The following is a 27,871-nucleotide window of genomic DNA, read 5'->3' on the forward strand; positions in this document are numbered from 1 at the left end:
TCGGGGTCTTCTCCTTTTAACCCCCTGAACTACTAAACCTACAAGTAAACCATAATACATATAAATATACAAACAGGGTGCAAATGACAAGCAAAGATTATGGAGCCGCTGTAGTATGTTATTATACTAAACCTATTAAATATAAACTCACTAATCCAAGCTAGAATTTGAACCCATACCCCGCTTTGCTGATCACAACTCCATGGAAACCCTTTGGGCCACTGCAAAACACTGATTTATTTATTTTTCAAGTAACCCTCTTCAAAACAAATACTAGCCACATAATATTTGTTCTGTCGATCTGTTGGGTCTTCCTTCCTCCCCTACTTCTCGTCAAGTATTCTTTATTATTATTACTACTTTGTGTACGTTGTTGAACAATAAAAACAACTGAATCTTTCTTGTTTGCCCACATTTTGCTCTAGTGCTGTGCCTGCTGCACACCTGGCTTGAAAAGTACTAATTTAAGTTTCACTCATTCCTCTTACAACTTATCTGTCACCAAGCAGCACAGATGAAAACATTAAACAGAGGGGGGGTGCCTTTCTGCAGCAAAATATAAAGGCCCCCAGTGTTACAAGTGAAACCCACCTTCTTCCCAGGCAGCATTTTCAAATGCTACATGCTGAGACATTTCCCCTGTGTCCAGTCCATCCTTACCCAGAAATCCCTTGGGTCCTCCATACTTGATGCAGAGCCGACAGCACATTTCCACTTGCGGTTCTGGAGCCGGTCTGTATAGAAGAAGCACACAGATAAACATTTGAAGCTGCCTCATATCAGGTTAGACCACTGGGATGTCTTGCACACTACCGTCTACCTCTACTCCAAAGTCTCAGGCAAAGGTCTTTTGCAGCCCTTTAAATTGATAAGTTGTGCATGCAAGGCGCATGAACTACCACTGTGCTCCATAGATATGGAATGACTGCTGGTTTCCTTTTTATGTCATTCCACTTCAACTGCATTTGGCGGGTGGGCATCTTCTCCACACCACACATCCATGAAGGACTGAATCTAAGAGTTGCAAGTCAAGGTACTTCTTCCAAGACAAAGGTCTGCTCCCAAGCTGGCTTGTTTATTTATTTTCATTTATGTGTCACACCTTCCCTCCAAAAAACTCTAGGTGCTGTACATGGTTCTGTCAGTTTGCAGTTCGTAGTTCAGTAAGTATTGATCTGATGTGTAGAGATCTTTCCTGTTCTGCTTAATTCAGGAGTGTTCTGGAAGGTTTCTTTCTATGTGAAAGAAACAGGCAGAAGGTTCTTGTTTGGGTTATTCCTTCTGAGAAGCTGAGTACAGCTGATTTAAACTGGTTCTGTTATCTTTCTGTCAAGGTCATGCTAACTATAATAGTAAGGCCAAAAGGAGCCTGAGCTTACTGTCTCTTTGTTCTGGTGTTCTGTTCTGTTCTGTTCCGTACGTAGTGTGAAGGTTTCATCTTATAAGTATTATAAGTTTTATTGTAAGTGCTGCAACTGGATTTTTTTATGGACTGTGCCAATCCTATATGTATTGGATTTGTGACCATTATGCTCATTTGCCTTCAATAGCAGTAAAGCTCTGCTGGATGAAGTACAATCGCCTCTGGTCTATTTTTGGGGAACTCTGCAACATGTTTAAGTTTTCCCTTCCTCAGCGTGACAGGTTCTCCCCACCTCCCACCCCCCATTTTACCCTGTGAGGTAGGTCAGGAGATGCTGACTGGTCTTTGAGTGTCATAGCTGAGTGCTGATTTGAACCCAGGTCTCCTCAGTCCTAGACCAACACTCTTACCAGCATGTCACACTGGTTTCAGATGAAGTCATTTATTATTATTATTATTATTATTATTATTATTATTATTATTATTATTGGAGTTTGGATTTGATACCCCGCTTTATCACTACCCGAAGGAGTCTCAAAGCAGCTAATATTCTCCTTTCCCTTCCTCCCCCACAACAAACACTCTGTGAGGTGAGTGGGGCTGAGAGACTTCAGAGAAGTGTGACTGGCCCAAGGTCACCCAGCAGCTGCATGTGGAGGAGCGGGGAAGCGAACCCGGTTCACCAGATTACGGGACTACCACTCTTAACCACTACACCACACTGGCAAATAATGCACATGTCCACTTTGTCTCTCTTTTGTTGAAGTGCAAGATCCTGGTGCTTAGAATGAAGTGCTGTGGGAGCACAGTGCTAAGGCTATTTTTCTCAATTAGGTCTAGAAAAAAGAGGTGTCAGGCTCAGATGGGCAGAGTGGCATGATAGGACCTGGGAGAGATCTGGGCTTGAATCCCAGCCTAATGCAGCACAGCTTTGGGCAAGCCACCATCACTCAGTCTCTGCTTCTCACTTGAAAAACAGGAATAACACTGGTCCACCTCGGTGTATTGACTCAAGGATAAATGGGATTAGGGGAAGCAGTTGCCAGCCCCGAGTTACAGGAACGAGCCAAGCCTATAAATCTAAATTAATAGATCAGTTAATAAGCACCAACGGGGGAAGCCCTTTGGGGAGCAGCAGCAGCTGAGTGGGAAAAGAAACGAGAGGTGGCAGGGAAAGCCAGAAAAAGGGGCACCAGAGTTGGAGAGACGGAGACCCCAAACTTAAAATGGAAGAAAAGAAACCCTTAGAAGGTGCTGGGTTTGATTTTGTTGCTACTACGCAAACGCCCCAGTGCTATTAACCTGCAAACCTGTCAATCAGCCTTGCACTGTTCTCCGAGCTCTTACCTTTGCCAGCATAATTCTTGTCTTGGCTACATCCAGAGGGGTGGTGACTGCAGCTGCAAATCCACCTGAGCATATAAAAATGCCGAACACAAGCAAGACTTTGTTTGTTAAATATGCATGCTACACAGCCCCATAGTTCCCACAGCTTCTGCCAAAACCACTTCATTATTAATGCTTACAGCTTGTTTCTCACTTCAGAATCTGGGCACAGGTTGTCTGAAGCCACAGTCTTGTTGGATTGCGGGATCATTTGCAACACATTTATTTTAAAAACCATTTGTTCAGACTCCTTTCTTTGGAGCCGACAAAGAATCGTAGAATTGTAGCATCGGGAGGGACCCCGGGGATCATCTAGTCCAACCCCCTGCAATGCTAAAGCATCCATGACATCAGTGTTACCATGGGCAAACAGTGCTCTCCTTCAAGCTGATTTCTGATTTCAATTTATTTTTGCCCAGTACTCCCAGGGACAGGACTCTAGAGCTGTCACTTGAAAACATATGGCTGAATCCCATGTTAATCCTACTCAGAGTAGAATCATTGGAATGAATGGGAATGATTAACTTAGATCTATTAATTTCAGAGGATCTACTCTTGGTTGGCCACAACCCAGCAGATGCTGCTTTCTACTAATCTGTCCATCTAACCCAGTGTTGTCTACTCTGACTGGCAGTATCTCTCCAGGGTTTCTGGCAGGGGAGAAGCTGTTCCATCACCTGCTACCTGATCTGCAGATTCCAGTGATTGAATCTGGGACTTTCTGCATGCAAACCATGTGCTCTACCATTGAGCTATGGCCCCAGGTTTAGAGGGCACAAGGTACCAACTAGAAGTTCACAACCCCAACTCTGTCTCTCCCTAATCAGCTGATGCTTCCTCCATTTACGGACATCCAAATGTGTACATTCATGGACTGGGGCTATCATTAGAGCAGCCAAGTAAGCAGCAGGAAATAGCAGAAACCTTTCTGCAATGAGCCGGGGACAAGGTACCACATCATTGACCGGTGTAGATAGCACTCAGCAGTTATAGGGATCGGAAGACTGTCCTAGCAGTGTTTTGTTAGAACTCAGCTCAAACATATGGGTAAAGCAATCTGCCAAAGACTGGTTGGACGCAGAGCAATGGTGGGAGGAACCAGCTGGGGAACCACCAAGAGAAGAAGACTCAGGGCCTGGGAATTGGTGGTGGGACAACAATGAGGGGCCACAGGAAGAAGAGACAGAAGCCTGGGAGGAGGAGGTGTCAGAAGCTGAAGGGGTAAACAGGGCCTAGTGAGAAGGAGTAGGGCAGAGATTCAGAGGCAGAAGCGGAAGCAGGAGAGGAGGGAGGCCAAGAGGCAGAGATGAGTCTGGCTGGTGAAGAGGCACAGGTGTCTCCCTCTCCTGCTGCCACAAGCTCCCCATCCCAGAACCAGCAGGGGCATGAAGAGTGTGGAGAAGTTAGCTTCATGCAGGCACAGTCTCAGATTGCTTAGGAAAACCCCTGGAGAGCAGGGGACTTAGTGGGGAGGCATGGACCTTCAGTCTCAGTAACTTCTTCATGGGGTCAAGACTTGCCGGAGATGAGTTGCTGTGCTCATTAGGCCTGGCACTTCTGTGCAGATTCTGTTTTTGCTAAGAAAGAGTTAACTCCAATGTGTTCAGTGTGATTTACTGCTGCTTTGTTCCTGACACAACTGGATGTGTTGAAAGAAAAACAGCAGTGAGGCAGGTCCCCTCTGGGTGGGGCACAGGAGAGCATAAACAGGAGGCATAAACTTCTAGGAAAGGAGAAGAGCCTGTGGCAACCAGAGATTTAACCACTGCAGCCACCCATACAGCTAGGCTAACCCCAGAAGCTGTGGAGAGGCAGAGAACACATTACATCAAGCCCATCTTAGAAACATTTTTGCCTTGTGCCTAAAGATGTATAATGAAGGTTCCAGATGAACCTCCCTGGGGAGAGTATTCCACAAACAGGGAGCCACCACAGAAAAGGCCTGTTCTTGTGTTGCTACCCTCTGGACCACTCATGGAGGAGACACAAGAAGAAGGGCCATAGAAGATGATCTCAGGGTCTGAGTAAGTTCATATGGAAAGAGGAGCCCTTGAGGTATTGCGGTCCGGAGCCCTTCCCATAAAAAACATGTAGCATGATGCCAGGAACACAGATCACGCTTCTGGCTGCAAGAAACAGCACAGTGCCGAGAGAAGTGGGTTGTTTCTCCCACAGCAATAGCACCACCTCTCCCAAACCAAAGGTAACGCAATGCATGCCAGGATGTTCAGAACCAAGGGGATGAATTCTTGGCTGTGTCACCCAAGCAGTGCGGTACCAAAGCGCAAGCTATTAAACGGGCGAGAGGTAATGAACAAAAGGACAGAGGAGAAAAGCAGTGAGCGGTTAAAAAAGCGAGATCCTTTCTAAGGAGTGTGCAGAAAATTCAGAGCCAAGGTCAGAGTACATGTTCCAAAAGGTCCAGCCCAGAGCATTGTCTTGGGAAGTAGCTATAAATAGTTGTCTTTTCCTCCCAGTTTTATGGAATATAGAAAGCTTGTTCTTTTCCAAAGTGTAGGCAGGAGACAGATATTTAAATCTGGAAGTGATTGAAAAAGCATTTTTCAACCCGAACTAGGCTTTGAGCAAACCTGGAAGGGTTCCTGGTCTTGCAAGCTTCATACACTCAAGTTTCCACCTTCAAACAGGTAAAACAAACTGTACGGAGCAATGAAATGCAGCTCATGTAGCCAACATGCATGGAACATGGTCAACTGAGCTCAGACCCTGGGTTTCCATGACGCTGCGGATAATCCAGTTTACGTGTATCAGAGGATCAGGGAACTGACAAGAAGTCCACAATCACCAGTTCCTGGGGTTGTATTCAAAGTACTGCTAAGGGGAACAATCTGCCAGTGCAAGAATTTCTCCTTGCACAACAAAACATTATCTGCTCTCCGCTTAGCTGAATGTCCCATAAAGATGTTCTGGAGGTTCCCCTAACCTGCACTGTGCAGATTTGGGGGTGGTGTAGGGCCAGTGGACAGTTACTTAGTTGGGTACTGCTCCCAGTCTTTATGTTATAAACAGAAACTGGAGGAATCACATATGCAAGCATCGTAATTTATCTAGCTAGCGGATGGGGAAGAGAGATACCAGCATTTCCCTCCAACTGCACTCAAGGTATGACTTCAGAGGAAGTGGCATTGTCAAACGACAGCGTATTTTGTTTTGCCCCTTGCTTTGACTTCAGAACATGGCAGCAGTGTGACCACCAAGTGTTGCTATAACTATGCACTGGTGTGACCCAATTGTTTTGCTGTGCTACGCAGCCTGCACCACCACGGCTCTTGGCACAGCAGATTCCACCCCTTAGGGACTGTGGATACTGAGCAATGACATCTGCACATCGGAGAGGATGCACTAATTCTAGATTCTGCAGCGAAAGGGGTGGATGGGCACTTCAGAGTTTTCATAAGATCCCTACGTGACCGGAGGCAAGATGGCAGCAAAAGGTGAGCTCAAAAGGACTCCAATGAGCACAGAAACGAAGAGAGCCTTTGGTAGATCAACAAACCAGAAGAACAAACATATTGAAAAATTATCAGCTAATATCAAGGTATCATATACTTAATTATTAACAGATTGCCATAATCTGAATGAAATTCCACCCATCTGGAATCAACACACAAATCACACTGCAACCAATTAACTACAACCAACCATGCCCTGGGCCCTCTGGTCTCTCACTTCACCAGCAAAAATAAAATACCGACCCACCAGTGTTTAAAACTCCCATTTTTCTAGATGCATTTTGCGACAGGGAATTTCATTAGCGCGAGCAGTTTCTGAGCTCTGGGTGCAGAACTGTGCCTAAGATTTCAGATTTAAACTGCAGAGTGGAAGCAAAGGAGGACCTTTTCCTGCCTCCCCACTTCTGGCTACTCTCTGAAGACTGGAGAAAAGACTGTCTTAAGAATATTAGGAGGGTGGGCAGGGGAAGGACTAGAGCACGTGAAAAATGAACATAATGTTTTAGTTCATTCATTTTCAGCTTTGTATTCTTCTTATTGAAAAAGCCCACCTAGACATTCCATCGTTGCGCCCGTACCCTAGGTTTAAGGTGCCATTTAGCTCCTAGCTTTCATATCTCATTTTCTAACACTGCTACTCGCGTGTTGCTGGCACAAAAGATCCACTCATATATAATGTAAAACAATGAAAGATTACTGTCTCCCCACCCCTTTTTACTATTTCCTCCCCTTACTCTCCACACTTCTCTTTCCGCCTCAACCCCATACTGCCGATAACAATAATGTCTCAACGTGAATGTATGTACTTTTGTTACTCGTGAAAAATACTGTAATAAAAACATATGGTGGGGGGAGAAAACCAACAAACAACAATTCTAGGTAAGGAGGGTCTCCCCCCTCCTAAATCTGATGCGTAACCTGTCTGTCTTCCTGAGCAGACTCTGTCAGGACACCTGACACCACGCCACAGTGCAGCTGTGGAGATACACCCCACACTTTGAGACACCCCACTCTTTTGAGATTCCTAGAACGAGAGCAGAGCAATATCTCCACCTGCACTTGGTTGTGGATCAGACTGAAAGCTCACATTCCATAAGAATAGCTGCATGGCATCCTTAGGACATGCAATCAGTTAGTCAGCAGATATGGCTAGTCTATAAAAGGAAGATTCAACTCATAATAGAAGGAAGAAATCTCAGGATGGGGCATTTCATCTGCAACGATTTAACCAATTTAGGTTTGGAAGAACCGTCTTGGGCATCTGTAACGAGTCAGTTCTAAAAGAAGATTTCATCATTGCCTTTATACCTTGTATGGGCAAGGAGACTCTCAAAACGCACCACTGTAAACTTGTCAGAGCTAATTAGATCAGAAAGGGAAACCAAGGCTGCTGTCCAGGTTTATTGCACAAAAAAGCCTTCGCTAGCATTGTACTCTTCTCAGTCTTCACTTCCGATACATTTTTGCCTCGACAAAGATGCCCGTGATTAATAAAGGCAGATGGCAGCACGAAGCAGGGAAGACAACAGGTTTTAACACGGTAATTTCTCCGAATGCATCAAAGTAACGCCATAGATCTTGTGCACTGTAAGATATGCCAAGATGGACTGGATCAATCACCCCCACCTGTTGAGCTGCCTAATGCCAAGGACAGAGTACCAAAACAAAACCCTCTGGGAAAACAGTATTTCAAAGTATCCTGACTTCCTTCAGCAAGTAAACAAAACAATTCCCTTACTGTATAAGACAAAAGTCTCTCACCAGCAGCTGTGAGTTGCTGCTGACCATTCACAAGCAGAGCAGGGAAGAGAGAAAGTTACAACATTTGAGGTCTTTTAGTTTATGGCTTTAGAGAAGATGTGCTGTATTCCTAGACCCGTGAGCAAAGATAATCAGCTGGCCCCAGGAAATACATTGCAAACAGCTGAGGCTGCTATCGAAACCCCACTCACCTGGGAGCAAGCCCCATTAAATTCAATGAGACACACTTCTGAGTAGACATGGTTAGCACTGCGCTGTAAAGCATCGTAGAAAGTTTACTTCAACCACCACTGCAATTTTGCAAGCATTTACACAAAAATATAGTGTTGGCCATTTAACTTAACACTAATGTTTGTTTTCCCTCTGCCAAGTAGACAACATTACGATTAGGGGGCGGGGGAAGGATCCAGTATTTTTTCTTGGTTAACACAACAGTTCAAAACAGAAGGCTGTGTTTATCGTGTTTAATGTTTTTTCTCTCCTCTGACCTCTAAAAGGCTTTAAGTAAATTTTGTGGTAACGCAAAGAACATGAGCAGCTAGGGAGTCTCAGACAGTTATAGTGTCTGAATACAGCCTTTGTGGTATTGGCAACATAGCCGTGATTAAGGATTGGCTAGCGGCTTGGGCTTATAAACTTTTATTTTCCTTCCAAGAGACCTGCAACACGGTGATAAATGTAAATAACTCTCATGCAATGGTTTGACTTACTTTATGCTTATAAACCATAATGTTTACGTATGGTTTTATATTGGCGTGCGGGTGTATGCACTTTTCCTCTCCACAAATGCTATAGACATGTTGCGTTTGAAGGAGCTGGATGTGTCAGAGGGGAAAAGGGGATCAACAAGGATCTAACCCAACTAAAACAAAACAAAACAAAACAAAGGAGGTACCGCCTCCCCCGCCCCCCCCCCCCGTCTTCCAAAACATATGAAAAGATTGGGACAGTCTGGAATTTGTTCCACGGGGACATGAAAGTGGAGATAGGTGGGGAATCTGGCTTGTTGCTAAGAAACCATTAATATACATTCCAACTGCTTCAGGAAGTAATTTGGAAAGGCATCATTTCAAATCCAGAAAGGACTTTCCACACAGGTCATACCACGCTCCCATCTTGGTAGCACCTCTTTGTCTTGTGTAAGCAGTAGGAAACCAACAGGTCAAGTTAATCCTGAGGGGGACATAGCAAGTCTGTTAGGGAGGAATTCAAGGCACCTCTAATGCTGAAGTCCCCTCAACATTGTACTAGTTGCACTAGCTGAATGGCCTGTGCAAAAGGAGGAGCAGGAAGCTGGTGTCATTCTTGTGGCTCACTGTGCTTCAGATTGCTATGTCCCGTTCGCCAGATTTCATTTTGCACATCCTTGACTCTCACTCTTACATTAATGCAACAGCCCTTGCACTGGAAGTCAAGAGAGCACTGTCTCTGAGCCTATGGGTACAAATTCTAGATTTAGAGTATGGCAAAGCTACACGTGGGCAGGAGAGTCACATAAAGCAAGGGGTCTGCTTCTGCATCAAGAGAGGAACAGAGCACTGCTTCTCCATTCTCCCACTTTAAAGCAATCCCTCACACCCCACCATTTCAGCCTTCAGATTGGTCCAGTTCTGGAATTGCAGCTAGGACAGTGCCTGAATTTGTGGGGGCATGAGAAGATAACATGGGAGATGGTTGAGTCCCCATCGCCAGCACATCTCATTTGGCGTTAAAAGAAGCCAACCCCACACCAAACACGTCCTGATTTATGTGCCAATCAGGCAGGCTATGGCCTGATCCAGCACCTGGAATCCATGGACAGCTGCTGGGGCCACAGCATTCTGGCAGAGAGCACAGGTGATGCCTGCCTCCCAGCTAACCTTTAAGAAAGTAACATCTACACAACTTCATGCACATAACACAGCACTTTCCACAAGACGTACCGGGAAGCCCTTACAAAATCTCAAAGGTCCTTAGCCAGATATTTATAGTGAGAAAGAATATTGGGGGAGTGTGGCGTCAATGGAAAATGGTCAGAACGGTATCCAATCATCCACAGGTTTGCAAGGAGACTATAAACAAAAATCATACTGAAACTGTTTGCTGATCCTATAGGCTTGGGAAAGTGCTACAGAATATTCAGCATGTGGTCTGGTTTCAAAATGGCAGGCGTAATGCAAAATGACAGCCAAAAATGTTCCTTTCCCCACTTCTGAGACCAGAAAATAATGGCGGAGCCTTGAAACAAAATCAGAATGAAAGCTGAGGCTTGAGGTTACATTTAACATAATTTTATTGTCTGAAATATTGGTGACATTTGATGTTATTTAACAAATGTGAAATGCCTAGTGCTTGTCAGGATGTGGAAAGCAAAAAGGTAAAACATTACCTGTAGAATTTTCCTTATATCTTTCCAAGTAACAGAACTAAATACCTTTTTCTTTCAATGAAAGCTGAAAATTCACAGAAGGGGCCCAGAATACCCCTAGGCCACCACTCCACATGTCACACTGAGCTATGACCCTACACCAGTGTCTATTTACAGAGGATGGTTCTTTCAAGGCAAGAAAGCACATGAATATTACTGCTAATGATTCCAAGCGCAATTCAGTATATAGTGTCTGAATAAGCAACTCAGACACAAGACATATTTACTCAAGTTTTTGAGGTTGTGGAGGAAATCTCAAAAAAATATCATCCACACAAACACACACAAATGTTGAGAACTGTCTCAGATCAGCTACTTTCAAATGCCTCCAAACACTAGTGGAGTTGCTCCAGTGGAAACAAAACAATACTAAGACAAACAAAAAACAAAAAAACCCAGCAGAACCAAGTGAACTGATATTAATATGACTATAAACAAGTACAAAGGGATGCGGGTGGCACTGTGGTCTAAACCACAGAGCCTAGGGCTTGCCGATTGGAAGGTCGGTGATTCAAATCCCCACAACAGGGTGAGCTCCCATTGCTCGGTCCCAGCTCCTGCCAACCTACCAGTTCGAAAGCACGCCAAAGTGCAAGTAGATAAATAGGTACCTCTCCGGTGGGAAGGTAAACGGCGTTTCCATGCGCTGCTCTGGTTTTGCCAAAAGCAGCTTAGTCATGCTGGCCACATGACCCAGAAAAACTGCAGACAAGCATCGGCTCCCTCGGCCAGTAAAGCAAACAAGTACAAAGGTGGCTGTTTTCAGGGGCAATCCCAATAATTATAAAATGGGAAGAAGGGAATCGAAGTGGCAATAGCCAGAAAGGGCATGTAACTACCAACAACAAGTAGAACTGCCCAAATAGAGGTGTCACATGTAGTAGGTAACCTGAAGGAACTGAAGAAATTGGAAATGAAGCAGACGATGGTGGCAATGGTTCGAAGCAGAAAGGGGGGCCTAGCATTCCTGGATGCAAGACACCATGACAGCTAGATAAGCAGCAGGGTTCAAGAAGTGGAATAAAGGGACGACTTGACTGCAGGAAACAAAGCACAGACACTGTATTCTAAACATGTTAAAAAGGAAAGAAGGCCTTCTAATTTCAATAAAACATATGTCCACATTAAAGGAGAGCACCACAGGAATGCGGTCTGAGTATACAGAAGCAGCAACAGTAAGGATTTGGAATGAAATACTGTAATACCAAGGGGATGCGAGTGTGGTGCTGTGGTCTAAACCACAGAGCTTAGGGCTTGCTGATCAGAAGGTCAGCAGTTCGAATCCCCACGATGGGGTGAGCTCCCGTTGCTCGGTCCCTGCTCCTGCCAACCTAGCAGTTCGAAAGCACACCAAAAGTGCAAGTAGATAAATAGGTACCGCTGCGGCGGGAGGGTAAATGGCGTTTCCATGTGCTGCTCTGGTTCGCCAGAAGCGGCTTAGTCATGCTGGCCACATGACCCGAAACTGTCTGCGGACAAACGCTGGCTCCCTCGGCCTATAGAGCGAGACGAGCACGCAACTCCAGAGTCATCTGCGACTGGACCTAACAGTCAAGGGTACCTTTACCTTTTACTGTAATACCATGGGGAACGGACAGACAGACGAGGGATTTTCTAAAATAGGCTGCCACATGTTGTCCTAAACTGTATGGGTAGGTTACCAACTCATTTAAATGGCTATTTCCATGGTTCCACTGCATACCTTGGAAAAAGACAACCTTTTATTTTTTAATTTATCATAAACAGGCCAATCTATATAAATGTATATGTATTTAATGGTGTCTACTTTACTTTGGGCCAATCCAAAAGTGCCACTGTAACTCCTATTCACCATGACCACTTTGGACCCTCGCACTGTACACACTCTGGAAAGAAGATTTTTGCCAGTCCACCCTTAGCAGCCACTAACCTGAGATTTCTATCAGACCATTAAGCTCCCCCTCCCTGCTCCTTGTCAGACGTGTGGGATGAGCCACTTGTGACATCTTAAAGGAAGTTATTTTAAAGCAGGCTGTTAGAATAAGGCAAGGTGGCTCTTTAAGAATTCAATTAACTTCCAGCTTGTTTTGCAATAAATCGTCCAAGAGCACGTCCTGCCACTCTTCATTCCAGGGATAGTGTCCGGAGACTGCCCAGATGTTTCAGCCTCCGGTTCTCCTCCGTGGAAAGTTTCCGCCTGCAGGCTGCTGCATTTAGACATTCTGTTCTCCTGACTCTACTTAATCTAGAGTGCTGTCAGAGCTGTCACATGAACAGTGAATCATGGGCCCTTATTGAAAACCCTCAAGAGGAGCTCAGGGCAGACAGCTGCACAACCCGCACCCAAACGCAGTCTCTTCGCGCCGAGGGTTTTACAACTCAACCTCTGGATAATCCCAGAGCTTGACTGACAGGGACTGTTTGTTCAATAACAGAAATTTGTTAAAAACAAATTGGCTGTCTTTCAAACAGACACCCTTTCCTGGGTTCCCTAACCTCACCTTTTTTGTGCTTCCCTTTCTTTCCCCCTCTTCCACGCACAGCAAGATCCATTTTCTTTGCTCTAAACAAACTGGAATTATAAAAGAATGCTGCTGTGCTGCTCGCCTTAATAGATTTGCACATTTTCCCTCCTCCCTTCCTTTCTTCTTTAGCATTTCCCAGGATAACATATAATCCTTTGCACCTGCAAAAGCTCCACAGACTGCAGACTGCCAAGAATCGACCACGTGTCCTTGCTTCCATGACCAGAGATCCTGTGTTTAAAGAGATAGGAGAGGAGAAAGTTATTAAAAATTAGTATATCTGCCGGGTCTTCCTCTTCCTCGTTAACTTGGGGGGGGGGTGGAAACAGGAGTTTTAAAGAGCTGTTTGTGGCATTTTCAATTATGTGATAAGTCACATACACATACACATACTGAAGGACCTTATGTGCTCAAAAAAAGTAGATGGTCTGGGAAAGATAAATGGAACAGCAAGAGCGAAGGCATGTTTGCAGAGAGTTAAGTACATATTCATTTCAGCCTGGAGCAATGCAATTTTACAGATACAGCCTGAATCTTTCTTCCTCTTGGGAAGATAAAGCAATGCAAAAAGAACCCTGGAAAAATATCAGGAGTGAGTTCCAATCCATATGTACATGCCAAACAAAAAACATTTCCAAATGGCTTCCCGTTGTGTTACTTCATACCCAGACACAGTGTCCTCAAGCTGCTGAGAGGGGCAGCAGCAACAGCATTTTGTCACCCACTGCTAAATTGCCCAGTCTTGAAACCAAAGTGAACAACACAGGTACCACTAACAAGAGTGGCCTTATTGACTATGATGTAGGTCATAAAACTCCCATTTTACAGATGTGGAAGTATGACCGAGGCAACCCTTTGAGCTTGCAGCTACGTTTTGAACCCAGAGATGTACATTTCTTTGAGAAGTGGATCTATACTCTACCCCTACCCCACCCCCCATTTTAGACAGAAACTTCTAATCTGATTGCCGGCTGTGCAGAGTATCAATGGGCTGCCCCTTGTAACAACTGTGAAACAACTTCCCCCTGCTCCCCACGCCCCCGGACGGCTGCGCATAGAAATGATTTGTCTCCCATCCAAGTACTAACCAGGCCTGACCCTGCTTAGCTTCCGAGATCAGACGAGATCGGGCGTGTTCAGGGTAGTATGGCCGTAGACCATAGAAATGATTGTCTGGCCCTTGTGGCAATCATGAAGAACAATGGTTGATTTTTAAATTGTTTTAAAGGGAAAGGGTGCAAAATCTTTAATCAAGTACAGTGGTACCTCGGGTTACATACGCTTCAGGTTACAGACGCTTCAGGTTACAGACTCCGCTAACCCAGAAATAGTGCTTCAGGTTAAGAACTTTGCTTCAGGATGAGAACAGAAATTGTGCTCCTGCGGCGCAGCAGCAGCAGCAGGAGGCCCTATTAGCTAAAGTGGTGCTTCAGGTTAAGAACAGTTTCAGGTTAAGTACGGACCTCCGGAATGAATTAAGTACTTAACCCGAGGTACCACTGTAATGTGTTAGTTGGAAAAGCAAAGGCTTGCTGAAGTAGAGCTTGCTCCATAGCTAGAGAAAAAAGCACAAACACTCATGGATGGAAGCATGCCTCTGTCTGGAGTTGGGCTCCAAGTTCCCTGTGCTAAACTGCAAGCACTAGGCTACCCATGACTAAGGTGTATGGCAACTACTTGCAACAAGTCTAAATGGAGAAAAACAAGAGCCATTAATAATGGACTACTCTACCCTACAGCCAAACTCGGAGCAGTCCAGGGGATGAAGGCCAAAGGAGAATTCAAGTTGGCCAAGAGGAAATAATAAAATCCACTCGCAGGAAGGCCAACTTAATTGTGGTGTGGTCTTCCCCAGGGAAGCAGGGAAAACCCTGTTTTCCGGATCATTTAAAAATAGACCATAGCAGACAGCACTTGGGAACATACCACAGGGAATAATCCTACACTGGAAGACTGGACGTGGATGACCTAATAAGTTCCATCCTATCCCTCCTTTTCATAGGGAAGCCCAAAGTGAAATGTGCGAAAGAGAGGAAATGAATGCATCGAGTAACGGGAAGGAGAAGATTATAGAATAATAGCTGCATCCCATCCGGCTAAGTCTACGAAAACCCAAAGTAAAATATTTCAATTGCCAACCATTTTTGAGATTATCTCTCTCTCTCTAAAAAAAGAAAAGGTTCCTGCTTATGTTCAATGCTCCATATTTTATTGGTTAGATCTGGATGATTTTTTTCAATACGGTGCATATTATTATTTTGCTTGTTTTTACCATGTTGCTGTGTTTTCCCGTAAGATGAGGATATAAGCACAGCCTGCTGGATCAAGTCATTCACCCAACTATTCCAACACTCAAGGGTAAGACACAAGCAGGACCTGAGCACAACAGCATTTCCCCCACTTGCGCCTCCCACTAACTGGCATTCAGAGGCGTACAGTGGTACCTTGGTTCTCAGACTTAATCCATTCCGGAAGTCGGTTCCAAAACCAAAGCGTTCCAAAACCAAGGCACACTTTTCCATAGAAAATAACGCAAAACGGATTAATCCGTTCCAGACTTTTAAAAACAACCCCGAAAACAGCAATTTAACATGAATTTTACTATAAAACGAGACTACTGATCCATAAAATGAAAGCAACAAACCATGTACTGCGGTCACACAATCAATCAATCAATCAGTCAATAGCTGAACTGGGTTCCACACATTCACAAAAACAAAACAAAAAGAGCTGCAAAAACAAAATTGGAAAGTGAATAGCAAAAACAGACAGACCTCAGCGTAACACTCAAAATGGAAGTGTGGCAGTCAAATTAGAAGCATAACACTCAAAACGGAGCATGCTTAGCTTCCAAAAAAAGTTCGCAAACCGGAACACTTACTTCCGGGTTTGCAGTGTTTGGGTTCCAAGTTGTTTGAGTACCAAAGCGTTCAAGAATCAAGGTACCACTGTACTGTCTCCAATAGTGGAGGTAGAACACAGATGCTTAGATGCTTTGCTTGGGGAGAAATGCAGGAGGAAAATATCTATTTTTTTCCAATTTGCACTATTTTCAGCTTCTGGAAGTTACAAAAAAAACTGCACGTTAAAGCACTGCTTTCACATATAATCCTATTCTGCAAGTAGAAAGCGGAGGTCCCCGTGAGATGTTCTCCCATCTTTATCACGACAATAACATGATAATATATGGAAGTCTCATTTTCTAACTCTGCTGGTGGGAATAAGCATGCTGCAGTTCTGAAAACTAAAGCCATTAATGAAGTAATTCCTGCCGGATAAGAGAACTCTCAGCTACTGCAATTCTCCCCTTCTTACTGCTAGTGGTTTGTGATAGGATGGCATTCCTAAGAAGCTCTGGCCACATACGTATCTTGGCCCAAATGTGGCCCAAGACCAGGCATCCCCAAACTCGGCCCTCCAGATGTTTTGGGACTACAATTCCCATCACCCCTGTTAGCTAGGGATGATGGGAGTTGTAGTCCCAAAGCATCTGGAGGGCCGAGTTTGGGGATGCCTGCCCAAGACATTTCGGTGATTGAAAATCCAGGCAGCACCCTTCCTGATGATTAAAATATAATAAAAAACTATATAATAAAAAACAATTAGAACACAGTAAGAGTCTGTTGGATCAGACCAGGCCAGATTTGTCTAGCTCAGCATCCTTATTTCATACAGAGGTCAACCAGATGCCAAGTCATAGTATCCCAAACTCTGTGGCTGCTTCACTCTACCAAACAATAGGACAAGCACACCCCTTCTAATAAGAGATGTTGCTTTGTCTTAAATACATTCCTGACAAAGGTTAATATAACTAGCAGAATGCGAACAGTGAAAACAGCTAATGTCTACTATATTGAACTGGTGATATAAAAATATGTGTCATGGCACTGAGAGGTTTGGGTTCAAGACCCCAATCAGTCAACGGGTGCCATTCTTGGGCGGTTCCAATCTCTCAGCCTCAGCAACACATCAATAATAGGAAAGATGCGGAGCCCAACAAGATACACATGTGTCAGGGCTGCCGCCCAGTCCCAGCTCACATAGGACCAAGTCAGCCAGCGTTCAGTTTCAAAGAGTCTTTATTGGATTACAGGTTCCATTTCCAAACTGCAACGTGCAGCCCTACTTCTTCTAGGTCAGAACGACGAAGACCCGTCTGAGTCTCCGCCTCTAGCGCACCAGCTTAATACCCTAGCCTTGCTCCACCTCCTGCGCCTTTCCTTCCGTCTCTGGGTCCTCCTGCCCCCCTGGGTCTCTCCCTTCCTACTCTCTTCTGACGCGGACCCCCCTGACCCTTCCGCCTCCTTGCGGCGGGCTTTGGGACCCGGTTCACTCTCTGGGCTGCTGACTGCGCCAGCTTCCGCTACATTTGAACTTGGCGCGCGCGCCCAACTCTCCACTTTCCTCTTGATCGTTTCCTCGCTCCCCGAGGTGGGCGTGACTACTCCTGACTTATGCCCTCCCTCCTTCTGAAAGTCTCCGGAGCCCGATATCTGGTCCCCTTTCTCCCCGCTGCTCCCGGCTGGGAACGTGGGTCCCGATCTCCAACTGCTGCTTTCTGATCCCTCTCTGGACCCTTCTTCCTGGGGTGTCCCCCTGCTCTGCCCCCTTGCTCTGGCTGCTGGCGCTCCCTTCTGGGAATCCTCGGACTCGCTAGACAGGCTCGGTGATCTCGGGTCGTCATCCCCACTCATCCTTCCTTCGTATTCCTCCCCCTCGCTCTCTGTCTCCTCCCTTCTCTGCGTCTCTGCTCCTGAACCCCTGACATCCATCCCCCCCTCGAAGCCCCCCCTTCCCCCCTCCCCGCTTTCAAGGGTGGTTGGTGGGTGCTCCGTCATCACGGGAGTGAATGTCGGATACAGTTCGCTCCCCGTTGCTGGCCGCCAACTGAAGACCTCCGAGTCTTCCTCCCCGCGTTCGTCAACGGTGGTCTCCTCCGCCTCCATTTCGGTGCCGCCGTGCTCGAAACCAAGGTCCTCCCCGCAAACGTCCATGTCCGTCTCTGCGTCTGTCGCTGGACCTGGTGTCTCCTGCCACTTCCGGCGCCACTGCTCCTCTGGCCGATCGTCCCACCAATACGAGTTGTCGGACGCCGAACCCTCCGGTGACCCCTCTGGGGAACGTGTGCGCGGTGCGGGTTCCCCTTCCGAGTCGAAGCCATGGAACGTGCTGGAGGAAAGCGTGGGCGTGAACAACCAGTCGTCGAAGAAGCCCGCTGGCATAGGTCTGTGTGGGAAAAGGGCATGAAACTCATCCTTGAGCAGGGGTTCCTCCAAGGCGTAGTCCGGCACCCAGCTATTAGTACTGGCCCGGGTGCCCTCCCTTGCTAGTAGATATTCTACTCCGTCTTCCCCCCATCTGGAGTCCAAAATCTCCGTGACTTCGTTGATGGGGTCCTGCTGTGGCAATCTTCCCTCCTCCGTCCGCTCCGGAGACTGACTCGGTGCCGTTCCTGGTTCCTGGAACCTGTGCGGTGCCCTGTAGGGAGTGAGCACCGACCTGTGGAACACCGGATGCATCCTGGAACCCTCTGGTAGCACCAGCCGGAAAGCCACCGGGTTGATCTGCGCTTCGACTCGGTATGGACCGAGTTGCTTGTGCCCTAGCTTCCTCTTGGCTAACGATCGGGTCGGCACCGCGTGGGCTGCCAACCAGACCCAGTCTCCCACTCGGATCTCCTCGCCCACTCGCCTGTGCTTGTCAGCTTGGACCTTGTATGCGTGCTTCGCCAGCTCCAGCTGCCGTCTGAGTTGATCGTGGACCTCTTGCAACTCAGATGCGAAAGCGTCCGCCGTCTGTGGTTCCCCTTCCCCCACTCTGTCCAGTCCCGGGAAGGTTCTGGGATTCCTCCCATTGTTGGCGAAGAACGGCGTCACCCCTGTGGATACGTGTTTCGTGTTGTTGTAGGCGAATTCGGCGAGCGGCAGGTAATCCACCCACGTCGCAGGCTGTTGATTGGCATAGCATCTCAGGTACTGCTGCATGATGGCATTGACCCTCTCCGCTTGCCCGTTGGTCTGCGGGTGCCTTGCCGATGTCAGGTTGATCTTGACGTTCAGGAAGCCCATCAGCTTTTGCCAGAAATTCGAGATGAACTGGCGTCCGCGGTCGGACAGTATAGACCGCGGCAGCCCGTGCACTTTGAACACGTGATCTATGAACAATTTGGCTGTTTGTTCTGCCGTGGCCACCTTCGCACACGGTATGAAATGTGCCATCTTGGTGAACAAGTCCACCACCACTAGTACAGCTGTCTTGCCTCTCGAGCTGGGTAGATCCGTGACAAAATCCAGGGCCACTCTCTCCCATGGTTCAAACGGCGTTTGCAGCGGTTCCAGCAGTCCCGCCGGTGGTTTGTGCACCGGCTTGGCCCTCTGGCAGGTGTCGCACCTCGCGACGTAGTCCGCGACTTCCCCCCTCAGTCTGGGCCACCAAAAGTCTCTTGCGACCAATTCCACCGTTTTTTCTGTGCCAAAGTGCCCGGCCGTGGGTGCGTCGTGCAGCTGCTGCAGTACCCGGGCGCGAAGTTCGTCTCCCGGCACGTAGACGGCCCCTTTACGTAAGAGCAAGCCGTCTCGTATCTGGAACTCGTTGCCCTTCGCCGTGCCCTTGTGCACCTCTGCCATCTTCGCCTGCGCGAATGAGTCGTCCGTCAACGCCCGTCGCACCGCATCCAGGTCTACTGTGGCTGAAGCGCACGCCCACGCTGTTGGCGCGAAGATGTGCATGGCCGCCGCTGGCGTCGCCTCTTCGAGGTACTGCGGTTTTCGGGACAGTGCATCCGCCATGATGTTGGTGTCGCCCGGGACGTACTCAATTCGGAAATTGAAGTCAGCAAAGAACTCCGCCCAACGGATCTGCCTCTGGTTCAGGAACCGAGCCGTGCGCCAGTGCTCCAGATTCTTGTGGTCCGTGCAGACCTGCACCGTGTGCTTGGCGCCGATCAGGAAGTGCCTCCACGCCTTGAAAGCTGCATGAATGGCAAGCAGCTCCCTATCCCAGATGGTGTAGTTCTGCTCCGACTTGCTGAGCTTTCTGGAGTAGAACGCCCCCGGCCTCCAGACCCCCTGCGGGTCCTTCTGCAGCAGTACCGCTCCCACTGCTCTATCGGACGCGTCTGTCTCCACCCTCAGCGGTCTGCTGGGGTCGATATGCAGCAGTTGCTCTTCCGACGCGAAGAGACGCTTGAGTGTCTGAAAGGACCGCTCCGCCTGCTCCGTCCAGATGAATTTCTTTTTCTTGGAGCTTAGCGTGTCCGTAATAGCTGCCGTCTGCATCGCGAACCCCTTGATAAACTTGCGATAGAAATTGGCGAATCCGACAAACCTCTGGACCTCTTTCCGGTTGCGCGGGCTCTTCCAATCCAACACCGCACGAACCTTGGCGCTGTCCATGGCTAGCCCCTTGTCCGACAGCTTGTAACCCAAGAAATCCACCTCCGTCGTGTCGAACTGGCACTTCTCCAGTTTGGCGTACAGTCTATGCTGCTGCAGCCTCTTCAGCACCTCCCGAACGTCCTGGTCGTGTGCTTGCTGCGAGTCAGAGAATATCAGGATGTCATCCAGAAAGCAGACGCACTTCTTGTAGAGGAGTCCCGCCAACACGTGATGCATAAAAGCTTGAAAACAGTGAGAACCGTTTTGCAAACCAAACGGCATCACTCTGTATTCGTAGGTGCCCAGAGGCGTGAACATGGCTGTCTTCCACTCATCGCCCTCCCTCATGCGGATGAGATTGTACGCTCCTCGCAGGTCCAACTTGGTGAACACGCGTCCCTTGCGCACCGTCGCCAGCAGGTCGTCAATCCTGGGCATAGGGAAATCGGAGGGCTTGGTCATTCTGTTTAAGAGGCGGTAATCCACGACCAATCTTTTTTGGGGCGTGTCCTTCTTCTTCACGAAGAAAACAGGACTGCCCCCTACTGCGCTGGACTCCCGGATGAAACCGCGCTGCAAATTGTGATCGATGAACTGTTTGAGTTCCTGTAGTTCGTCCTCAGACATGGAATATAGCTTCCCCTTCGGCAGCGTCGCCCCTGGCAGGAGGTCAATCTTGCAGTCATATTGCCTGTGCGGTGGTAGCTTGTCTGCCTCTTTCTCGCAGAAGACCTCCAGAAAGTCCGCGTATTTGTGGGGAACTGCTTGCAACGTTCCCAACTGCAGTTGTGAGTCCTCCTCCTCCCCCTCCTGCCTGGGCAGGATGCAGTGTTCTGCGCAGTAAGAGGAGCCGAAGATCAGCTGTCTCTGGTACCAAGCCAGCGTTGGACTGTGCCTGTCCAGCCAACTCATGCCCAACACAATGGGCGTGTCCGACAGTCGGGTGACATTAAAACTGATGACTTCCCTGTGGTTACCAAGTTGCATCACCATTGGTGGCGTCTGCTTCACCACCTGCCCCCCTAGCAACTCTCTGCCATCCACTGTGACGACTTGCAGGGGCAGAGTGGCAGGCAGCAGCTTTATAGCGTGCTGCTCCACAAAATCCTGTGCTATAAAGTCTGCGTTGCTTCCAGAATCCACAGAAAGTGGCACTTCGATGGTGACTCCATTGGGTAGCTGGAGAGACGCTGTGAGTTGCACTACTGGTTTGGGTGGGAGGGGGTCCGTGGGTTGCAATATCGCTGGGGACTGCTTCACTGATGCGTCTGGCTGGGCCCCAGTGCCTCTGTCTCCAGCCAGACATCGTCGTTTCCCTGCTGGGCTTCGCTGCATTGCGTGGCCACTTTCACCGTTGCGGAGGCTGCAGTGTGCTTGGAGCTCCTCTGGGGACACTCTTTCGCCAAGTGTTGAGGGCTCTCGCATATGTAACACTTCCTGGTCCCTCTAGGAGGTTTAGTCTTGACTGCCGTCGGTGCAGAGGCTCTGGTAGCTGACTGAGCCCTGGCTCCTCCCACCTCCATAGGTTCCACTCCCCCTCCTGGCGGAGGTGTGGATTGCGCACGCGCTGCTTCCCTTGGAACGAAAGAGAAACTTCTCGCTGCTTCGCGCCCTCCACGTCCTTCATCTCTGCACCATGGACGTTCTTCCAGCCTCACCCCCACAGTCAGCGCCCTTTGGACCACCTCCTGCGTGCTTCGGGGCCTCTCCCCCCTCGCAATTTCATCCTTCACAGCAGAGCTGAGACCCTCCCAGAACAGGTCCCTGACTGGGGGCGAGTCCCGGTCCCATTCCAATGCACTGACCAGCGCAAAAAAGCGGGCGTGGTACTGCCGGACGCTCGCCCTCCCTTGTTTCAGTCCATGAATCTCCCGTCGGGCAAGATCCACATCAATGGTAGACAAAAAACACGCATCCATCGCTTTGATAAAGGCATCTGCACTCTGAAGCGCCGGATCTTTATCCCTCCACAAATTGCGCAGCCACGCTTTCGCATCCCCATGCAAATGGGACAGTATAAACCCCACTTTCTCTTCCTCATCTCTAAAGTCTTTTGCCAGCAGTTGCAGTGTGTACATCACATCTGCTCGAAAGTTGGGGTACTGTTGTAAATTCCCATCGAAGTGAGCCACCAGCCCTCCTGCTCTCCGTGCCAACCCAACCCCCTCCGGTCTGGGTCCTGGCTGCCCGTGCTTAACCCATGCTTCAAACCTGGCGTGGAGATCTCGGTAGGCGGCTGCCGCATCCTCCTCCCTTTTCTTGGATGCCAGTACCTCCGCATTCAATTGGGTAACTGCCTGTTGCAGCGCTGAAACTTTCTCTGCTTCCGTCATCTTTGCCAACCGTCGTGAGCTTGCTCCCAAACACCGATCCCCTCCTCCAGCTGCTTCTGTCTCCGCTGCGAGGTATCAGGTGTCAGAAGCTTGTGAGACGGGTCTTACTGTCAGGGCTGCCGCCCAGTCCCAGCTCACATAGGACCAAGTCAGCCAGCGTTCAGTTTCAAAGAGTCTTTATTGGATTACAGGTTCCATTTCCAAACTGCAACGTGCAGCCCTACTTCTTCTAGGTCAGAACGACGAAGACCCGTCTGAGTCTCCGCCTCTAGCGCACCAGCTTAATACCCTAGCCTTGCTCCACCTCCTGCGCCTTTCCTTCCGTCTCTGGGTCCTCCTGCCCCCCTGGGTCTCTCCCTTCCTACTCTCTTCTGACGCGGACCCCCCTGACCCTTCCGCCTCCTTGCGGCGGGCTTTGGGACCCGGTTCACTCTCTGGGCTGCTGACTGCGCCAGCTTCCGCTACATTTGAACTTGGCGCGCGCGCCCAACTCTCCACTTTCCTCTTGATCGTTTCCTCGCTCCCCGAGGTGGGCGTGACTACTCCTGACTTATGCCCTCCCTCCTTCTGAAAGTCTCCGGAGCCCGATATCTGGTCCCCTTTCTCCCCGCTGCTCCCGGCTGGGAACGTGGGTCCCGATCTCCAACTGCTGCTTTCTGATCCCTCTCTGGACCCTTCTTCCTGGGGTGTCCCCCTGCTCTGCCCCCTTGCTCTGGCTGCTGGCGCTCCCTTCTGGGAATCCTCGGACTCGCTAGACAGGCTCGGTGATCTCGGGTCGTCATCCCCACTCATCCTTCCTTCGTATTCCTCCCCCTCGCTCTCTGTCTCCTCCCTTCTCTGCGTCTCTGCTCCTGAACCCCTGACAACATGCAAGTGAAATGTATAATCTGATCAACTGTAGAGCAATAATGACCTTCTATATGAGGACCTACACAGTTGTGCAACATAAAAAAATTCCTTCCAGTAGCACCTTAAAGACCAACTAAGTTAGTTCTTGGTATGAGCTTTCGTGTGCATGCACACCTCTTCAGATACACTGAAACAGAAGTTGCCAGATCCTTCTATATAGTGAGAAGGTGGGGAGGGGTATTACTCAGAAGGGTGGTGGGAATGGGAGATTGGCAGATAGCTGAGATGAGCCTGTTGACGACTCTTAACGACTGCAATAGGTCTTCCAGGAAAAGGCAAGGGGTGAGAAGGTGAAAAATGGCTTAGTCATGTATAATGAGATAAGAATCCAATGTCTTTGTTCAAACCAGGTCTCTCCATGGTTTTGAGTTTGGTAATGAGTTGCAATTCAGCAGCTTCTCTTTCCAGTCTATTTCTGAAATTCCTTTGTAGTAAAACAGCTACTTTGAGATCTTGTATAGAATGTCCTGGGAGATTGAAGTGTTCTCCTACTGGTTTCTCTGTTTTGTGATTCTTGATGTCAGATTTATGTCCGTTTATTCTTTGGTGTAAGGTTTGGCCTGTTTGTCCAATATAGAGAGCTGAAGGACACTGTTAGCATTTGATGGCATACACAATGTTAGACGATGAGCAATTAAATAGTCCCGAGATGGTATGTGTGATGTTGTTGGGGCCAGTAATGGTGTTGTCCGGGTGTATGTGGCAGCAAAGTTGGCATCTGGGTTTATTGCAGGCTCTGGTGCCAGTGTCCGTGTTAAGTCTGGTTGTAGTATTATTGTGGGTTAGGAGTTGTTTAAGATTAGGTGGCTGTCTGTAGGCAATGAAAGTTGTGCAACAGTACTATTACTTTGGCATCCTGAATAAACCCAGGGAACACAAACGCATTTAGAGGATAAGGGAATTGGCAGTGCATCTCATTACGGAAGTTTCCTTTCTTTGGGTCCAATTAACTCTGAAATTGTAACTGCACTGACAAGGTATCAGTGTGAGTACACAAGCCTTTGGTCATCTTGTTTCTCTCTAATGATTCCCTGTCTGATTGCTCCAGGCATGCGCTATTAAAGACAGCAGGAAATAATTAGCCGTGTTTTTCTTTCAGGGCAATACCCATTCCCACCAGCATTCCCAGTACTGGAAAGCAAAGATGACAAGCGCTGCACTTTTAAAACAGGCTGTGATGCCAAGCCTGTGTCATGTGCATTCTATTAGACCCAAGACTGAATAGAAGACTTTGTTTTCCACTTCAAAGGACCCATCCCAATCTTGCGCTCTTCCCTTATGAATAACAAATTGGAAATAAATCTTCTGGCTGAAACACATGGAAACTCATACAACCCAGGCCCTCCTTAGCTTCCCAGGTCACTTGTATGCTAAGTTGTGTTTGCTTGTTGTTATTTTTTTTAAAGAAATACCAAAGTGAGACCTTCATATAAGTTCATCTTCATCATTCAGCCCGGACACTTTCGAGGGTCTTCTGGCAATTCCCTCACTGTGAGAAATGAAGTGACAGGGAACCAGGCAGAGGGCCTTCTTAGCAGTGGCACCCTCCCTGTGCAATGCGTCAGGGAGATAAAGAATTACAGAACTTTTAGAAAACATCTGAAACATCTGGGGGTGGGAGGGAGTTTGACTTCACCCCAAGGGGAACTCCTCCATTGTCTATCAAGACAGATGGATGCCAACAACAAATGAAATGAGTTTACTTGAACACAATGGAGGCCTAGATCACTATGTTAGCTATCTTAGATAGCAACTACAGCAACCTAGGTTCTTTGGATGACCTGCCCTCCAAATACTAACTCTCCTCTCACCATAGCCTTGTTTACATACACTTTGCCACCCACATGCTCGACAGCAGAATTCACAATAGAGAGGTGGCAGTGAGCTGTGTCTACGGGCACTGAGTTGTTGTTGTTTAGTCGTTTAGCCGTGTCCGACTCTTCGTAACCCCATGGACCAGAGCACGCCAGGCACTCCTGTCTTCCATTGCCTCCTGCAGTCTGGTCAAACTCATGCTGGTAGCTTCGAGAACACTATCCAACCATCTCGTCCTCTGTCGTCCCCTTCTCCTTGTGCCCTCCATCTTTCCCAACATCAGGGTCTTTTCCAGGGAGTCTTCTCTTCTCATGAGGTGGCCAAAGTATTGGAGCCTCAGCTTCACGATCTGTCCTTCCAGTGAGCACTGGCACTGAGTAGCCCCTCCCCAATCTCAAATTCTGCACATGCTCAGAGGCCCTCTCTTCCCTATTTATGAACATATCAAAGGGTTGCGCCGGGCTTTCAATTTCAGCTAGCACTGGGTGATCTACCAGGGATTGTTGAAGTAGGTTAGCCCTGCGAATGCAAAGGGCTGGGCTGGATTCCCCCACGAGATCTCCTCCAAGCGTCTGCCTACCATCCTGGATACTGAGAAGCTATTGCATTCACCTCCCTGCCCCCTTTCGCAGTGTGGAAACTGTTTTCTTTTGGATACTTTTGCAAAGAGAAAAACAATACTCTTCATGGAGAATTCCTGCTCAGGAGGAGGAAAGAACTAATCTGCCTGCCTTGCAGTCCTATCCAAACTAGTGTTCTAAGGAAAGAAGCACTCTAGGGAGAGCAACAGGCTTTGGAGCCTAGAATGAATTCAGGACATATTTGGAACGAGGCATGCACAAACTTTCTAGAAATCGGATCACTTCCCATTCTGAAAACAGGGCTCAAACCAGCGAATCAACTTCATGTGCATCCACCCTCTGGGAGCCTGTTTTCAATGTGCTGCCTGTTTCCAAACTCTTGAGCATTTTCAAAGGGTGTTTTAACTCAGCCAGCAAAGCAATTCCTTTCCTTTCACTGTTCCAAGCGCACATCAGCTTACAGATGGTGCGCAAGAATGTCTTTGACAGTATTCTAAAGCCACTGTGAATAACAGTTATTGTGACACTGATAAAGTAAGGTTTGTTTGCTGAGCAGCTGTGGCTATATTGTTCTTTTTTTTCCTGGGGTGGGGGTGGGGCAACCATTCGGCAAATGGAATGCACACTCCCCATTGGCTGGAAGTGACGTCACCTGCCTCGAAAGGCTGCACTAGAAATCTGGTTTCCGTGAAGGAGCACCTCAGCAAATGGCAGACACGTTAGTGTAACCGAACGATTAGTGCTTAATCCCCCAAAGAAGCAGAGTCGTTACACCAAGAAGGAGAAGGGAATGGTAGAACGCTTACTGCACAGCTTGCAAGGAAATGGGTTTAAGGCCCTGTCTGGGTTTCATCTACCCTGGGCTTAAATGCCACTAGGAACAGTAAGAAGAGAAATGAAAAGCTACCTTGGGGGGAGGGGGAGCTGTGAAAAGGGAAATGGAGGGGGGGGGGAGAGAAGGAAAGAATGTGGGACAAACTTCGCTTGCCCACCCAGTAAAAACTATTTTAAGGCTTTTTAAAACGGATAGCTACATATACAGCCAATAACGTATTTAAAAACGGTGTGTGTGTGTGTATTGGATATGCTGAGATTTGAAAAAAACAATTAATAAATTAAAACTAACAACAGAATAAAAATACTAATGGGTGCGATACTGTTTTCGAGGAATTTGCTTGTGACACAGGAGCACCTGAGAATGGTTTCGCTTAGACTCTCAAGATTTCACTCTCCTCTAAACTTTAGAATACCTAATTAGGTTAGGACAGCAAAACACGCCGAATCCATTTCTAAGCACCAGACTGAATATGCTCAAACCACTGAGGGGGAAGAAGAAAGCAAAAAAGAGGCTCCAAGCTGCAGCTGAACCTATTTGGGCTGCATATCAAGAACTGCTGTACATCCTAATCAAATGCATGTTTATTCCAAAGTACATGCCACTGAATTCAACGCTGCAAGTAGAACGGAATCCATTCCAGAAGTCCGTTCAACTTCCAAAACATTCGGAAACCAAAGGGCGGCTTCTGATTGGCTGCAGGAAGCCAGGTTGGCGGCATTTGGGAGCCAAAATGTCTGAGTATCAAGGCATTCAGGATCCAAGATATGACTGTAATGGTGTAGAGATGGAACTGCCTACCTGAAAATGTTTGTGGTCCACTTTTACATTCTGTTAAGTTACAGCACCTATCCGTCCTATATCGAAAATGGTTCATATAAATGGTCCATATTAAAATCTACTCCTTGCCCAATTGTTGACCATGATATCTAGAAATATCTTCTTCTTTTTTAAGTCAAGTGTCTGAAACACTTGAAAATTCATCTTCCCTGGCAGCAGTAATTTTGCAGCTCAGAAGCCCACTCTACAGATCTTCTTGCCCAAATGGACTATAGTAACAGCCAGGGCTTCAGTGTTAACACCTGCAAGCTAAAATAATTTGTGAAATATTAAGCCTCTTCATAGGTC

General features: G+C 47.7%; 1 protein-coding gene across 4 annotated transcripts in view; it reads right to left on the reverse strand.

Annotated features, from left to right (window-relative positions):
- Positions 1 to 27,871, reverse strand: part of SLC25A26 (solute carrier family 25 member 26) — a 121,594-nt gene that overhangs the window by 9,862 nt on the left and 83,861 nt on the right. For 3 of the 4 annotated variants that reach the window (XM_083493388.1, XM_083493390.1, XM_083493389.1), the window contains 3 exons: positions 13,056 to 13,125; positions 2,711 to 2,775; positions 661 to 734 (listed from right to left, as the gene is read on the reverse strand). In XM_083493388.1, coding sequence (XP_083349514.1) covers positions 661 to 734; positions 2,711 to 2,775; positions 13,056 to 13,125 — 209 coding nt within the window. Of the gene's footprint in view, positions 1 to 591; positions 735 to 2,710; positions 2,776 to 13,055; positions 13,126 to 27,871 lie in introns of all 4 variants that reach the window. The other variant, XR_014523122.1, reaches the window with a different exon arrangement.

Source organism: Podarcis liolepis (assembly GCF_965112155.1).
Source record: "Podarcis liolepis genome assembly, chromosome: 2".
NCBI classification, from domain to species: Eukaryota; Metazoa; Chordata; class Lepidosauria; order Squamata; family Lacertidae; genus Podarcis; species Podarcis liolepis.